The sequence below is a fragment of the Lactuca sativa genome, chromosome 7 (assembly GCF_002870075.4).
Source record: "Lactuca sativa cultivar Salinas chromosome 7, Lsat_Salinas_v11, whole genome shotgun sequence".
Classification (NCBI taxonomy): Eukaryota; Viridiplantae; Streptophyta; class Magnoliopsida; order Asterales; family Asteraceae; genus Lactuca; species Lactuca sativa.
In genome coordinates this window covers 7,256,373-7,272,202 of record NC_056629.2, presented here as the reverse complement: position 1 = coordinate 7,272,202, position 15,830 = coordinate 7,256,373, and the positions used below count along the sequence as shown (strand labels likewise).

General features: G+C 35.4%; 2 protein-coding genes across 3 annotated transcripts; one reads left to right on the top strand and one right to left on the bottom strand.

Annotated features, from left to right (window-relative positions):
* The first annotated feature begins 1,706 nt into the window (after positions 1–1,706).
* LOC111912865 (ribosomal RNA small subunit methyltransferase, chloroplastic) lies at positions 1,707–4,891 on the top strand. Of its 2 annotated transcripts, none has more exons than XR_002857366.3 (10): positions 1,707–2,032; positions 2,616–2,765; positions 2,850–2,906; positions 2,995–3,087; positions 3,184–3,279; positions 3,464–3,548; positions 3,658–3,710; positions 3,950–4,134; positions 4,249–4,359; positions 4,567–4,593. XR_002857366.3 is itself a non-coding variant. In XM_023908596.3 (10 exons), the coding sequence occupies exons 1-10, from the start codon at positions 1,808–1,810 to the stop codon at positions 4,630–4,632; spliced, it is 1,020 nt and encodes a 339-aa protein (XP_023764364.1). In that variant the 5' UTR covers positions 1,709–1,807; the 3' UTR covers positions 4,633–4,891. The 2 variants fall into 2 exon arrangements, 1 of the variants encoding a protein (XP_023764364.1); XM_023908596.3 differs by having other exon boundaries at positions 1,709–2,032; positions 3,950–4,033; positions 4,567–4,891.
* A 324-nt stretch (positions 4,892–5,215) lies between these two features.
* LOC111912835 (uncharacterized) lies at positions 5,216–5,692 on the bottom strand. The gene has a single exon (XM_023908558.1). It carries the CDS (start codon positions 5,690–5,692, stop codon positions 5,216–5,218), a length of 477 nt encoding a protein of 158 aa, XP_023764326.1.
* Positions 5,693–15,830: the final 10,138 nt, after the last annotated feature.

Genomic DNA, 15,830 nt, shown 5'->3' with positions numbered 1-15,830 from the left:
TCCTTGACCTGACGAGTTACTCCTGGAAGAATCGCGGGTCCACCCCGACTCCACTCGCCGAGTCTGAAGAACAACTCGGCGAGTCCCAGTAAATCTTCAAGCTACTCGCCGAGTCTGAAGAACAACTCGGCGAGTCCATGCCATGCAGACGAGCAACTGCTTCCTAAATTACGTATGGTCCCGAGATATACAATCATGGGACTTTCTGGACTTCTAAACATCTTATTACTGGGGTATAAACGTTTGGGTAATAACATAATAACCCATCTAATCACTAAATGGGTTTCATAAACCCTAAACTCACATACACATCAAAATAACAGAATTGGTCCGAGTATTACCTGAAAACGCACTCTCTGTGTCCCCCAAATCTCAGGACTCGATCCTCCTTGATATTCCTTTGGCCAAATCCCTCTTCTTCTTGCCTAACCAATTCCTCCAAGTTCCAAAAGCTTTCTCTCCTGCTCTAGACGTCCACAGCGATTAGGGTTCTTCTCAATCGACCAAAAGACTGAAAATGACGGCCTAAGAGGCGTTATATACGATCCAAAACCGAACGGTTAGGGTTTCTGCTGAACAGCGTCGACTCGCCGAGTCCATATCTGGACTCGTCGAGTCCAGTCGCGAACCCGCGACCAAGTCTGCGATCCTACTCGGCGAGTCTAGGCTCCAACTCGCCGAGTCCCCTCTTAAATCACCCCCAAAAACATAATTTAACAATACCTGAGATTCCGGGTTGTTACAGACAGTGCTCAGAGCAGTTACCGATTCAACTATATGTTACACTAGTAGACATGGTGTGAGTTGGCGGCAATCCAGTCGGGAGACTGAAGGCCAGGGGCAATCCAGCCGGTAGACTACAGGCCATTGGGCAATCTAGTCGGGAGATTGTGGGTCAGGTACTCCAGTCGAGAGACTGTGGACCCAACATGCAATATGTGTATCTGTTTGGGTTGTGTGTGGTACTTTGGGGAAACTCAATAAGTTTTGACTTACAGTTTGATTTTATGGTTTCAGGTATTTTAGCGGACAAGGGCAAAACGAATGCCTAATTGTGCACATCATCCTGGATTTTTATATGATTTACGATTTTGGAATACATGTGGTAGTGACTTTTGGAATCTTGTTTTTGTAAAACTTATGAATTTGAATGGTTTTAAGAATTGAAAATTTTTGTCATGAATTTGGGATGTTACACAATGATTACAACTTTATTGATTAAATGACAACGAACACCGTCATTGCAATTGCCACGTCTAACTAATAGGCTATTATAGTATTTTTTTTTTCTCAAACCACAATTTCAACTACATATATTCTACCGATTAAAATGACAATGTCACAAAAACACTATGACATTGTTGATGGTTGTCGGCTGTTGTTTGAGAAAAATGATTACAAAAAGTTTTAGTTAAATGTGGCAAGGGGAATGACTATGTTCGTTATCATTTTAATCGATAAAAATCGTAATCGTTGATATTATAAATCAAAATAAAATATTGGTTATACAAATAAAAGTTTAGTGACCTAAAGAACAAATTTTGTGTTATTGGTTGTCATTTTAAGTCATTTTCCTTTTTATATATATAATGCTTTTTTGGCATTAACCTAGAGGAATTGTTAATAATTTGGAGACTATATTTTTTCATAATTTATTTATGAGTCGTTTCTAAATTTTTCTAAATAAGTGACTTCAAATGTCATTAACTGCATTAACAGCTTAACATGGGAGTTGGGACGGGTCGATAACTATTATTATTCTTCTCGCAAATTCGTTCAATCCGACCAAGTTTTCTGGGCGAAGACGATGACTCTTCTGCTACAAAATCTCCCGTCAGTGCCTTCATCTGCTCCTCCCCTTCACTACACAAGATCCCACTCTGTTGTGTGTGGTGTATCAAGTAGTAACACTGATAAACCTAGAATCAAACCCAAAATAACCAGAATCAAAGTCAAAGAACCCGACGACTACCATTCAACTCTCAAAGCTCTCAACTCCAAAGGCCGTATCCCTCGGAAAGCCCTTGGCCAGGTGATTTTTTTGAGTTTTGGGTGTATTTTGCTATGCATTTTTGTGCTTGCAAAGAACGGTTTATTAGACTGCTGTCGCCCACTAAAACGACGGAAATTATGTTAGAAACATAGTTTTTTGTTATGTTAGAGCTAATTTCGATACTCTTTTTCAGTTTCTTTGGGCGAATAAGTACGTGATGTGCATTTATTTTTTTGTGGGAATTTCGTCGAACAGTTGGTGGGTTGTGTTGATTGTAGTAGAAAAGCTACATTTTGAATCTTTGAAATCGAATGGCTAGCTACCCAAGATACGAAATGCTTTAATTAAAGCTCTTGTAGGAAATTTTAAGCACAAATCCTTTCTTTTCTGACAGGAATTGATTGCATTAGTTACAATGGTGAAGCTCTTGTAAAGATAAGATTCTTTTGGCAAGTTGTTTAACGTCATTGAGTTTTAGAACAAGTTATCAGTATAAGCAAATCAATCTGAAAACTGTTTGGGTTTACACCAAAGTGTCAGCATTTGGTTCTCTATAGTATTTTAAAATGGAGAGAGTGATAGTTAATACTTAAGTAGTTGTTAATGTTTTGTTTATATGCAGCATTACATGGTAAACAATGAAGTAAATGAGCAGCTTGTTGATGCTGCGAATGTGGGTGATGGTGATGTGGTGCTTGAAATCGGTCCAGGAACTGGTTCTCTCACCAATGTTCTTGTTGAATCTGGTGCAACAATTCTCGCGATTGAAAAGGTTTTTCCTTTTTGATCTTTTAATCACATAATAATGTAACATTTCAAGATCTCATTTTTCATCTTTGTAATGTGTATTGTGTAGGATCCTTACATGGCTGCACTTGTAACAGAACGCTTTGCAAGTACACACCATGTGAAGGTAACAAACACATTTATTTACTTATGTTTGTTTTTTTTTCTTTTCTTAAATAAGTTAAACTCTACCTTAATGTTCACATTTGTTGAAGGTGATACAAGAAGATTTTACAAGATGCCACCTCAGATCACATTTGTCATCATTCATGGGAAGTGATTCCTCAGATTCAAAACCATACGCAAAGGTCAAAAACTTGTTCTCTATGCTTGAATACATTCTATATTCTCCTTGCGGGTGTTTTTTTTTTTTTTTTTGACAAAATAAGTTATTGTTTTTGCAGGTAGTTGCAAATATACCATTTAATATAAGTAGTGATGTAGTTAAACAGCTTCTTCCAATGGGCGATGTATTCTCAGAAGTGGTATTATTGCTCCAGGTTTGTATTTTTCTTTCATGTCATTCATGTGATATTTTTGTTTTATAATATATATATATATATATATATATATATATATATATATATATATATATATATAGAGAGAGAGAGAGAGAGAGAGAGAGAGAGAGAGAGAAGATGTTTTTTTTTTTTTCTGGTATGATTTTGTGATTGAATTGAACAGGAGGAAGCTGCTTTGCGCATGGTGGATGCATCCTTGAGGACATCTGAGTATCGACCCATCAATATCTTCATAAACTTCTATTCAGGTAACACAAGTGTTCATATGAAAACCAAAATAAAAAGGAGAACATTGACCTGGTTTTGGAGATTTTAGGGTGGAGTACGTTTTCATCTTTTTTTTTTTTTTTCCTGCAGATCCTGAATATAAATTTAAGGTCCCAAGAGAAAACTTCTTTCCTCAACCCAAAGTAAGCAATCTTTTGACTCTATTTAGTTACTTATTAAGTAATTAATAAGAAACCATCACTTTACAAAATCATACACAGTTACAGCTATCTTATGCAAGATGTGAGTCACTGTTATTGGAGATTCGGAAAGTCACTGTTATTTTACTACTACATACACAATTTTACAAGGAGTAGATAATCAATAGTCACTCGCTATATAAATTCTCATTAACAAAATTAATTATTTATTATATTTATAGGTGGATGCAGCTGTTGTTGTGTTTAGACTGAAGCAAGAAGTAGATTATCCCCAAGTTTCATCAACCAAGGCCTTCTTTTCAATGGTTTCTACTTGTCAATTTTTCATTTTTCCACTACTCATGATATCATAAAGGGTCCCTCCCATTCTCTTGATCTAAAATCAAGATTGGATCTGAAAAATGTGGTATATGATTATTATTATTAGATCTTGAGAAAAACTTTATCAAGATCCTCAATCAATAGTCTGATCAAATATATTCTCATATGTCATAAAATGTGGGGTATTTTTATTTTTTAGGTTAATTCTGCGTTCAATGGGAAGCGGAAGATGTTGCGTAAATCACTCCAACACATAACATCATCCCTTGAGATTGAGGAAGCACTTGTAAATATTGGTCTCCCAGCTACTGTAACTATTCTCTTCTTGCTATCTTTTGTTTTTGGGAGAAATTTTTACAAAAGTCCGTATATTCTAGGATCTATTTTGTCTTTTTCTGTTAAAATAACGACTTTATCGTTAATGAACCCAGAATATAGCGACTTACTTTTCTGAAAATTTCCATTTTTTTTAATCCTAAAACAATTTTTTTTACACAAGCATTGTTTATTAATGCAGTCAAGGCCAGAAGAACTCACACCACAAGATTTTGTAAAGTTGCATAATTTGATCGAGTATTCATAACACATTATAATTATAGGATTTCTTTTCAACATATGTAGGAAAATTGTACTTAGAAAGTATTCTCATCTGTGAAGAATGCAGTGTTAGAAATGGTATTGTATAAGTGTTTCTTAACTTTCAAGAAACCATAGTTGAGATTTGACCATTCTTATTGTAAAAGAAACTGTTGTAAGTTGTAACCATCCATGCATTGTTTGTTTGAGAATTGAGACTTAATAATATGGCTTAAACATTAGCCATATATCATCTTTCTTTTTAATCTGATATTTGCATTTGAACAGTTGAACTTGTGGTTTTTCCAATCATTATTATCATTGTCATCATTTATAATAATTTTACAACCAATACACCTTGGTTTGAAATAATTCGTTGGTTAACATTGGTAAACCTATTTTTAACATGTAAGAACACACCTTTAAGGTGTTGTACAATGTGCTTTCAAGCATGTAGCATATTCCCAAATTATGTGTTTCTATAGCTAGAGTTTTGTAATACACTCTTCAAGCTTGAAAATAGAATCATCCTATGAGAATACTTTCTAACACTGGAACTGGTAACGAATCAAACCTAAATCGTTGAGGATTCAACAATGGAACTGATAAATCAGATCCAAAGCTCTCAATTTCGTTATATGAGGATCGTAATCAATTCCAACCCTAGCCGATTCACTTTCATACTCCAACCACCGCCTCTGCTCCCCAGCGGCCAACCACGTCGGCGATAACGGCCGTTTTGGCCGCTTTTTCTTCTGAACAAAGCAATTTTTCATCCGTTCCTCCACCGAATCAATCATAGCCATCTTCGAATCCTCCTCCCTTGCTCCATCCACCATTTGTTGCTCCTCATCGGCAACTTCCATCGGCGCATCATCACCATCAGTTACATCTGCAGAGGGTTTTGCGGCGTGAGAGAGGAAGAGAGAGAGCTGGCGGTGAGCGGCGTGGAGGGAGGCGTAGATTTTTGCAGAGTTTGTGGCGGTGGATGAAAGCTGCTTTGCCATTACGGTTGCCTTCTCTAAAGCAGTCACAAGATCCGTCACCATCTCCATCTCCATCTCCATATTCGACAAAAGTTAATTCCAGCAGGTTCAACTTAGAATTGATGGAAGTTGTGGTGTTGACGCGAGTGGGGTGGGCTGCCGGCAGGTTAAACGGTGTATTTATTTGAACTATATTCACATATAAACCAAAACATTAATTAAGTAAATTACAAATTTAATCCTTGTGGGTGTTGCTCAATTTGTAGCTCTAGTCCAGATAGTTTCAAGTATTGTAATATCAGTCCAGAAAAATTATAATTTAACAATAAAGTACAGCATTGAGTCAGTTTTGGACTTGAAATCAGTTTGTATGTCCGGTTCAGTATTGTAAAGCTCCGCTGGTTACCACCGGTTCGTTATATATATTATCGACAGTTTTATTTGTTTTTGAAAATGACAAAAATAGCCATTTACGTTAATTGCATTATAAAAATAGCTAAAAAAAGTCGAAATTACAAAAATAGCCAGCGATTTCGCAGATGAGAAGGTCCCATCTGCGAAATGACCTTCTCATCTGCGAAAGTACAAGCACCTAAAGCACAGCTGTGCTTTAGGTGCTTGTACTTTCGCAGATGGTTTTAAATTTTTTTTTTAATTTCTTTGCTGTATAAATAGGGGTGAATTCGCAAATGGAATAGATCCATCTGCGATTTACTCTCACTCTATCTGCGAAATCGTGATATTTTTTGTATTTTTTTTTTTTAAGTTTGACTATGAAATCATGTTGCTATATAAAAAGTTTTGTAGAAAAAATATCATTTTGGTTGTTATTTGTTTAGGAACTCTCTCTACAATTTGCTCAAAAAATGATTGAATATTTGGTTTGTCTTGTAACCGGTGGGAGATAGCAAGTTAATGGAACTAATCTGGAATACATATGTGCACAGGGAGGTATTTCTGAACTTGCTTTGATATTTTCTGAGTATATTAGTTATAGTGATTTTGTATCTTTGGTAAGAAGCAAAATTGGTTTGTTAGACAAACATAGAATTAGTCTTCGTTTCCACCATCCTGAATTAAATTATTATATAGCTATAGTTGAAGACATGGATGTTAGAATGGTGATAAACATAATCAAATGTAGTGGAGGAAGGGCTGTGAAAGTGTTTGTGGTGGTTGATGAAGTTGAGGAGGTTAATGGGGTGGTGAAATTGGAAACCAGCTTGTTGGTAATTTATGCAGTTATAAAGGGAACAACGATCCGATAGGTACTTTCACTACTCCTAGTGTACCTCAGTTTCACAGTGTTGCTGAAAATGTTAATGTTAGTTATTCACCTATTCACTATGTGGATCCTGAGAATTACAAGTCTATTGGTGATGATGATGTTGGTACATATCTTAATCATGTGGGTGGTCGTTGTGATGATGTTGCCGAACAAGAAGTTAAACTTATGAATAGGCGTGTGGTAGATAAAAGTAAAAAGAAAAAAATTCAAGTCAAAAAAATGAAAAAATCATGTTTACAGGCATTATGTTGATGTTGGTGATGTATGTTTAGATATAACCGAGCTACAAAACAATTCCGATAGAGATGAGTTGGGTGATGAAGTTAAAGCTAAGTTTCCCGATAAACTTTTTCAACGTATGCCCCCTGTACCAGCATGGCCAGTTGATATTAATGAAGATATCCCAACACAGAAGGTAGACATGAATCTTCAAAAGATTCAATGTGAGAGCATATTTAAGAACAAAGAACTTTTAAAGCGGTGTATTGGTAAAAAAATGTCTTCGAGAAGGTTTCCAGACGAGGACAAGTAGATCCACCAAATCAAGGTATGAAGTTGTGTGTGTTTCGAAAAATTGTTCTTGGTTACTAAGAGCAAAAGCAATTAAAAATTCTGATGGACTTTTCCAAGTGAATAAATTTGTTGATGTACACACATGTTCTTCAACATTGTTGCAACCTAATCATCGACAAGCAAACAAATATGTTTTGGGTGAATATGTTGCTGATGTTTTGGCTGAAGACTATAGTAGAGTTTATCGGGGAAAAGAAATTGTTAATGATATGAATGCTCAATTGAATATCAATATCTCATACCATCAGGCATGGCGTGCGAAACAATATGCATTGTTGTCGTTAAGGGGTACGAAAGAGGATTCTTTTACCAAACTTTCGGCGTATTGTCACAACTTGGCCAAACATAATCCGGGTACTGTCACACATATTAAAACAGATGCTGATGATCGCTTTGAGTTTTTGTACGTCGCACTCGGTTGCTCGGTTAGTATTATCATATTATATTAATTTTTTAATATTTATTTTGGTGTATTTGAATAGATATACAATGTATTGTAGGTACGCGCTTTTGTCAATTTTTGTAAGCCGACCCTAGTAGTAGATGGAGCTCACATAAAGGGCGAGTTCAAAGGTACCATGTTACTTGCAGTTACTAAGGACGGACAAAACCAAATATTATCGGTTGCATATGGTATATGCAAAAATGAGTGTACCGATTCTTGGACATGGTTTTTTCAAAAACTACATGATTGCATAGGAAATATGCAGGAGCTTACAATTATATCTGATAGGTCTCCATCTATAGCAACATCCGTTGCCAACATTTTTCCTCACGCTCATCATGGAATATGTGGTGTCCATTTATATTTCAACATAGTATCTAGATTCGGCAAGAGTAAGACGGTTAAAGGAATTTTTTGGGAGGCGTGTAGGGCGTACACAGTTGATGCTTTTGATGCTGCCATGGATGTTATGAAAAAGACAAAAGAACCAGTATGGGAGTACTTAAAAAGTATAAATCCAGAAACCTGGTCAATGACACATTTTAAAGGGAACCGATACAATCTTATGTCGTCCAACAGTGCGGAGTCTATAAATGCATTATCTAGACACGCACGTAAGGTGCCAATACTTATGTTGATCGATTTTTTTCGTGCTACAATGCAACAATGGTGGTTTCAAAGACGTAACTTTGCAGGTATTAAGTAAATTTGTCATATTAATGTTTTATTAGTTTTGATGTTATTGATCTTAACTTCTTCATTTTGGCTGTTTTTTTAGCGGAAGCAACAACAAAACTTACCCTTTGGGCGGATGAAGTTGTAAAAGAAAACAAGAAAACTTTTACCAAATGGGATGTTCGCATGATCTCAAATACGAAATGCGAGGTCAAAAAGGGGGCACAAAATGTGATTGTTGATTTTCAACATATGACATGTACATGTAGGCATTGGCAACTTGATGGGATACCTTGTGGTCATGTCATAAGATGTTTAATAGTGAACAATTACCAAGACTGCTCGAGGTTTGCATTAAATGCTTACCTTACCGAAACACTGAGGAAAACATATGAAGAATCAATAAACCCTCTGCCGAAGCCATCCGAATGGGAGATCCCCGATGATTTGATGATTGTTAAGCCACCTATAATGGATAAACGTCAGCCAGGCAGGCCAAGAAACACAGACCGCATTCCATCCCAAGGCAAGGGTCCAATTATAAAAGAGTGTTCTACATGTGGTCAATTAGGACACACGAGAAATAATTGTACTGGAAGGGCGTCCGGTAGCAGAGCAGGTCACATAATTTCTACTGCAGAAATGGCATATAATATTGGTGGTTCAGCGGGTTGCTCACAAACCTATAACGCTGATTTTGATATAAAACAACCTTGAAATTAAGAGTAATGACGAGTTGTTAACTTATTATGTATTGTAATATTTTTATTAACTCTTACAAGACATTGCTATACTTTCATATTTTAGTTAAGTTTGTTGATTATAACAATGAATGAAGCCTTTATATTATAAAATATAGTTTGCAGATATTTTTTAACAGTTACAACATGTTATTTAAAAAAACAACAAACGATCCTTTTGCAACCTAATCTGTTTCATGATAATATTACAACAACTTTGTAACTAATTTTTAAACTCAGGGAACTGCAACGGGTACTTCTCTTTCTCCATTGTTATATAGTCATCCCTAATTCTCATTTTGTCTTCGAAACGATCCTTTTTTACCATAATGTGTATCAACTGGTCATCCTTCTCAGCAAGGCGTTTTTCAGTGGTTTTGATTGCCTTCTTACTCTTTTTTATCCAATCTTTATGCTCTTTGATTTTGTTTTTATTGAGGTCAATCCATTCTTGAGCTTCTTTGCATTCCGAATCTATATCATTAGCAAGTTGAGTGAGAAGTCGGGATGACTCTTTGTCCTCTTCTTGTTGTGCTTCAGCCTTCTTTAATTCTTCAAAATTTTCATGTGACATATATGGCCCGGCTGAAGAGGGTGTAAAAAAAGGGTCTACCGAATCACAGTAATAACAATCTACTTCGTTGCATGAGCAAATTTCGAATTTGTGTGAGGAACTCATAATAAAGTCGATATTGTATTAAACTGGAGCAATAAGTGGTATTTATACATACTAGACAGTAATGAGAAGTCCAACTTTGAAATGACTAGACAGTAATGACAAGTCACTGTAGTAACCTGCACATCACAGTGGGACCCTTAAGTGACAAGAGATAAATGACAGTTTGACATGACAAAACACTGCATAAAGCTGAAAATCGTAGTCCAAATATAACCATTTCGTAGTCAAAGTATTAATTCATAGTCTATATATTTATATAAATAGATGTTTAAGATCTATAAACCAAACACCCAAATCACCTAAACGAAACGAATTCCCATTATTAGAAATGTCGTCGAATGCATCAAGTTCTTCGAATGAAGTATCTGGTTCCAATTCTGAAAGGCCATGGACGACAAACGAGGTGTTAGTTCTAACACGATGCTGGCTAAGTGTTAAGGATGGTGAATCGTTACTTGCTCTCCCACATTGCCTAATTGGTGATGAATGGAGTCGCATGACATCTTTGTTTAACCATGAGATGGGAGAAGGACAAAAAAGAGAAAAATCAGATGTTGTTACTAAGTGGACGGATGTAAAGGAAGAAGTGACATGGTTCAATCGAGCATGTAGTTATGCGAAACGTAACAATGTTCGTTATCGTGACGAAGAAGAGTTCTTGGAAGTTGTTACAGAGTTTTACATCTGTGAGCATGACGGCAGAGACTTTAAATATGAGGAAGTTTGGAAGGTTGTTAGAGATAAACAGTATTTCAAGTAGACCGCTCTAATTTCTGTTAAGAATAACCCATGGACTTGTGTTTTACGTTAATGCTTTGTTCGTATTATGTCGTTCTTTTTCATGTAATTGTTGTAATGTTTTTAATGGTTCATGGAATCCTTGTTACTAATGTATTCTAATTTATTGTGATAACTAATGCAATGGCCATTTATTAACTCAAGTTAATCATACGAGTTGCTCACATAATAAACTAAAATATATTTTAAACAAATGAAATACATACGAAATACATGAAAATAACCTAGTACTCACATAATAAACTAAAATAGATTTTAAACAAACGAAATACATACGAAATACATAAGAAATACATGAAAATAACCTAGTACATGAAAATAACCTAGTACTCACATAATAAACTAAAATAGATTTTAAACAAACGAAATACATAAGAAATACATGAAAATAACCTAGTACATGAAAATAACCTAGTACTCACATAATAAACTAAAATAGATTTTAAACAAACGGGATATATTTCAAAATATTGCAAAGGGCTTCAAACTGGAATTCCAACCCGTTACTTAATGACTTGTATTCCTCCTTAGCAGCTTCCAAGATGACATCCTCAGTAGCATTTAAACGGGTGTCGTCAATTTTGGTATAAAGATCGTTGAATAATAGAACTTCGGTTTTCATTTCATACCATCTTGCTAAGATGTCTAGTTCGTCACGATCGTTTCTTGTAGCCATTCGGTTTTCAGCATTGAAAATATTGGTTAAACGGCTCCAAAACATTGGATCGTTCAACTTGCTTGTCTCGTACACATGAATATAAGCATGTGTAAGAACCAAGAACTCTTTATTGCTCCATGATATAGAACTCATTTTGATTGAAACAAAGATAGTAGAATCTAAAAAACAATATTTGAACAACTGTATTGGTTAATTCAATAAAGTATTGCATGTAACTTAAGGTCAATTTATAGTAGTTTCTACACAAAATCGCAGTCCAATCTTCTAATATGTCTGCAATTCATAGTCAAAATTAACTGACGAATGCAGTGTACTATACTTATAACACAACAGATCATTGTTCGAGTTGACAATTCATCCCCGGTTGAATGGCAACACAATACATTGCTGCTTGAATTGACAAGTCATTGCACCAGGAAAGTAAGGAGTCGTTATAAATAGATTTCAATATCCGTTGTAATTGTATTGTATTACTTCCCTCCTTGCAATTATGGACTCACCACATATATGGAGGAACGCAGAGGAGGTCGCTTTGGTTCAAGCTTGGATTACAACTGTAGAGGTGGATTTTCCACCGGGTCCCCCACAAGTTCGTGCTGGATCATTTTGGTCTCGTGTCTGTCATTTGTTTCACCATTTAATGAACCGCACTCAATATCGAAGAAGAAGAGATGTCAAAGCGAAGTTTCTGGATATGAAAATGAAGGTGAAACAATTTCAACGTATTTATAACGAGTTGGATAACGAACATGCAAATACGAATGAAGACATTCTACGGCAGGTGGCTTTGGAACTATAATGTTTTGAATATGATGGTAGCGAGTTTACCCACTTAGATGCATGGAATCTTTTAAAAAATGTCCCTTATTTTTAATATGCATGTTGGTTAAGTTAATTGTTTTTCGTTGTTTAAGTTGCTTGTTGTTGTATGTGTCTAGTCGTTACTATTTAATAAACGTCCATTTCTTTTAATGTATGTTGTTTCCTCAATAGCCAATATATAGAACGCAATAAAATATAAATGGGGTACATAAATAACTAATACATAATACGACATAAAATATAAACTGGGTACATGGATAACTAATACGTAACACAACACTAAAATAAAAACGGGGTACATAAAAAAGTAATACATAATACTACATAAAACATAAAGGTGCTACATGAATAACTACTGCATTGAGGGAGGTAACAGGACCACTGTTTCATTTGGTATTTCCCAATGCACATGTGATGGTATAGTATTCACCAACTCAGATCCATATGCAAGTCGATACACATAATTAGTGAACTTGTAATCAACCATTCTGTGGATGGACTCAGATGTACGGGTTCTTAGACATGCTATAGCGTGGCCACATGGTATACCGCTTTTTTGCCATTTACCACAACTACATACCCTTCGTTCAAGTTGTACGTTGATGGTGGCAAAAGTGCCATCGACTTCAAATGTATCCCCATACAAACGTCTTGCATTACAATTATAAGACTTGTTGAGACTTTTTTGAACCTTACTCTCAACGTAAGGGGTCAACCCACCAGACAACCTCCCTGTAAAATTTGATATTTTAATAAAAATAGTAGCACAATAAAAAAAACTAAATATAACAATCTCCCTTACCAGTCAGTTCGGCCCGTTCAGCATACTTTGATTGTATCGACGTGGTGATTAACTCAATTATCGTTGTTATAGGAAACTCACGTGAGGATATAATTTGCAAAATTTCAGGGACGTCAATCGATTTAACATTGTAACGTATTTTTGGGAAAAATGCTCTTGTCCATTTTGAAATCGGTATATCGTCAAGCCAGTAAATTGGAATTATAAGCAAGGTGCAGAAAGGTGGTTTCCTACATGTACTTTGCAACCTTTCCAAACACAAGTAAAAATCATCAACGCTATATGCATTGCATGACTTCCAAAACAACGATTCGACTTCCGTATTGTTATGTCCGACAGACTCACGTATCTTTCGAGCTATATATTTAGGACAATATCCATGATAGGAATCCGGGTAGGCACTCTGAACACCAAAGTCTATGTTATCACACAGGTTGCTTATGAAACCAACCTCTATGTCCTCACCTAAACAATCTCTTAACCTCATCATGAACCATCTCCATGATTCTTCACACTGTAAGGTTCCCAAACCAATTGCTAAGAGTAGTGGTTCATGATTTTCATCTAAAGCCACTGCAAAGTACATTGTTGTCAGAAAGCTCCTAAGAAGGGGTAAATAACCCACATATATCAGCGGTATCATGCACCTAAGGAAGGTACGAATCTACATAAAAACGAACACATATTAGTGATAAGTAAAAACTAATCGAGATACATTACCATCAAATATTATATAACTGAATAAAAGAAGTATGTTATACCACGCAACCTAAAGCCACAAAACAGAATTGAAAGCGATTGGTATCGGTTTTCTTAATGGCTGTGAAGGTATTAGGATTTGTTCGTTAAAGGTTATGCAAGAAAATTGGTAGTTGAGAAAAGGTTTTTTCGCTGTTACTACTCATTTTCAATACCGATGATAGTGCTCTACAATCATCACACAAATGCAATATGAAACAAATGCAATTATAAATAGAAAATATTGTATCTCTACTGTTCAAAATTCATAGTTTAACCTCGTAAATTCATAGTCAAACCAGTTCATTTCATAGTCAAATTTCACTGACCGACATGACAATACTACAGAATGTACTTGTCTGGATTTCGTAGTTTAACTTTTTTAATTCGTAGTCAAACCAGTTCATTTCATAGTCAAATTTCACTGACCGACATGACAATACTACAGAATGTACTTGTCTGCATTTCGTAGTTTAACTTTTTTAATTCGTAGTCAAAACAGTTCATTTCATAGTCAAATTTCACAGACCGACATGACAATACTACAGAATGTACTTGTCTGCATTTCGTAGTTCAACTTTTTGAATTCGTAGTCAAACCAGTTCATTTCATAGTAAAAAATAATTGTCTGTAATATGATTTCTTCTATAAATGGGTGTCACTCAGTATGAAAAATTTAACTGAGAAAGTAACTCCGATTTAAAAGAAAAAGAAGGCTAATGGCATACTGCAATTGCGGAGGAGAACGTATCGTTAGGATTTCAGGTACAGCTAAAAACCCAGGAAGATTGTTTTACGCTTGCACATATTTGGTATCATGTTGTTAACGTCATTCAAATTTAAACCCTCGTTTTTACATCACAAAAATTTATTTTCTTACTGTCAATGTTAAATTTAACAGGGACCAAAATGCGGGTTTATCAGTTGGGTTGATGAAGAGAAAGACCAATCATCTATGGTAATAGCTAAAGTAGCTAACTTCAATAAGCTCTTTCAATCAGAAAATAAGAAGTTAAAGATAACGTTGGTTTGTAGTTGGGTGTTGTTCTTGACAGTTCTTGTTTACAAGTTGTAAGCTTTTCAATATTGTTTTTATGGTTTTGAAGTTGTTAGGTCAATAAATTGTTGTATTTGTAACGTTAAAACAAATGTTGTAGTCGTTCTTATGTTGTATGTATTGATAAGTAATTAGTAGGTCATTAATTTGTTGTAATTGTCGTAACATTATATATTTATTGCCATCCGTTAAGTAAACTGTAAAAATAAACTAATAATCAAATCCAACATTAATTTATATATACAATTATATAATCCAACTATATAGGACCAAGACTAGACCCCCAAATAATTTTTGCCATCCGTAGACGGAACTCTAAAGCTGCGTTCTTTGGGTCAATAAGAACACGTATTGGTTGACCTGAAACCAATTGCTCCATAAACATACAAACAAAAACACCGCAATCTCCCAAATGACTACTTTGTTGGGGAACATTTTCTTCATAAATGAATTGCATATTCAATGGAATCCTTGGGATGTTCCTCCGGGCCCAATACTTAATCTTGTCCAAATAATTTGCCACCCGATGTTCAAATTTGGAAAAGATTCCTTCAGATTTGAATTTTTCATAAGTCCTTCTACCAAGACTGTCATAAATATGCACTTCCATTGACGCTAATCGTAGTTCCCCAAATAGCCAATGATTAGGGGATAAATGAATCGGCAATAAGACCTGTATAAGGATTAGAAAATAAAATTATGTTTATATACATCACAATACAAACACATAACAAAAAAAACGATATTATTTTCAATATAAACAATTAAGTTTACCGTATCAACATCCCACCAAGCAACCATGAAGTTGGGGTACGTAGCAATACCAGCCATAAACGCCCTCCAGCCCTGTCCTTCTTCCAAAGCATGAGAAACAAAAAAATTTGGAGGCATTATTGTATGTCGGTCGCTCTCAAACCATCTCT